Source organism: Myotis brandtii, unplaced genomic scaffold, assembly GCF_000412655.1.
Source record: "Myotis brandtii unplaced genomic scaffold, ASM41265v1 scaffold4, whole genome shotgun sequence".
In the NCBI taxonomy this organism is placed as follows: Eukaryota; Metazoa; Chordata; class Mammalia; order Chiroptera; family Vespertilionidae; genus Myotis; species Myotis brandtii.
In genome coordinates, this window is record NW_005365371.1 from 2,254,836 (window position 1) to 2,255,424 (window position 589).

Consider the following 589-nt stretch of genomic DNA (forward strand, 5'->3'; position numbering starts at 1 on the left):
AGGGGGCGTGGGGGGGGGGGGCTGGGGAAACCCAGAAAATTCTCGTCCTAAAGAGCTTGTAAGGTACTTGGGGTGGATGCGAACTTAATCATTCTGGGACCGTGAGCAAGATGAGAGATGAGCTGAAGGAGTGCGGGGAGGGATCCAGCTCATCACCTCCGAGAGCCTTACCGGCCGCGGTCACGTTCCCATGTGGAGTGGCGCTCTCTGCTTCTCGGGGTGCCGTCTGGGAGCGCCCCTCATCCCCGGAAGTCTGGTTGGTGACAGATCGCAGTGTGCGCTCCCCGTTTCCAGTGAAGGTGGCTGAAGTGTGGGGGCTGTGAGCGCGGGCTCCGGGTGTTCCCTCGGACCCCTGCTGTGTGTCGGCACCGACTCCCAGCTCAGGACTATCTTCAGTGGCTACAAGAAGATTGAAAAGGGGAAGACAAACACCACAGGATTTCACTCATATGTGGAATCGAATAAACAAAATGAACTACAGGGGGCCTTGACTTACGAGTGTCCCAACTAACGAGTTTTTTGAGATACGAGCCGTCTCTGGGCCGATTTTTTGCTTTGAGTTGCGAGCTAAAATTCGGGTTATGAGCCA

The 589-nt window shown here is 55.9% G+C and overlaps 1 protein-coding gene across 1 annotated transcript in view; it reads right to left on the bottom strand.

Moving 5' to 3' along the window:
• The window catches only part of HEG1 (heart development protein with EGF-like domains 1), a 71,548-nt gene that overhangs the window by 49,110 nt on the left and 21,849 nt on the right, over positions 1–589 (bottom strand). The window contains exon 7 of the mRNA XM_014545232.1: positions 172–399. Coding sequence (XP_014400718.1) covers positions 172–399 — 228 coding nt within the window. The remainder of the gene's footprint in view (positions 1–171; positions 400–589) is intronic.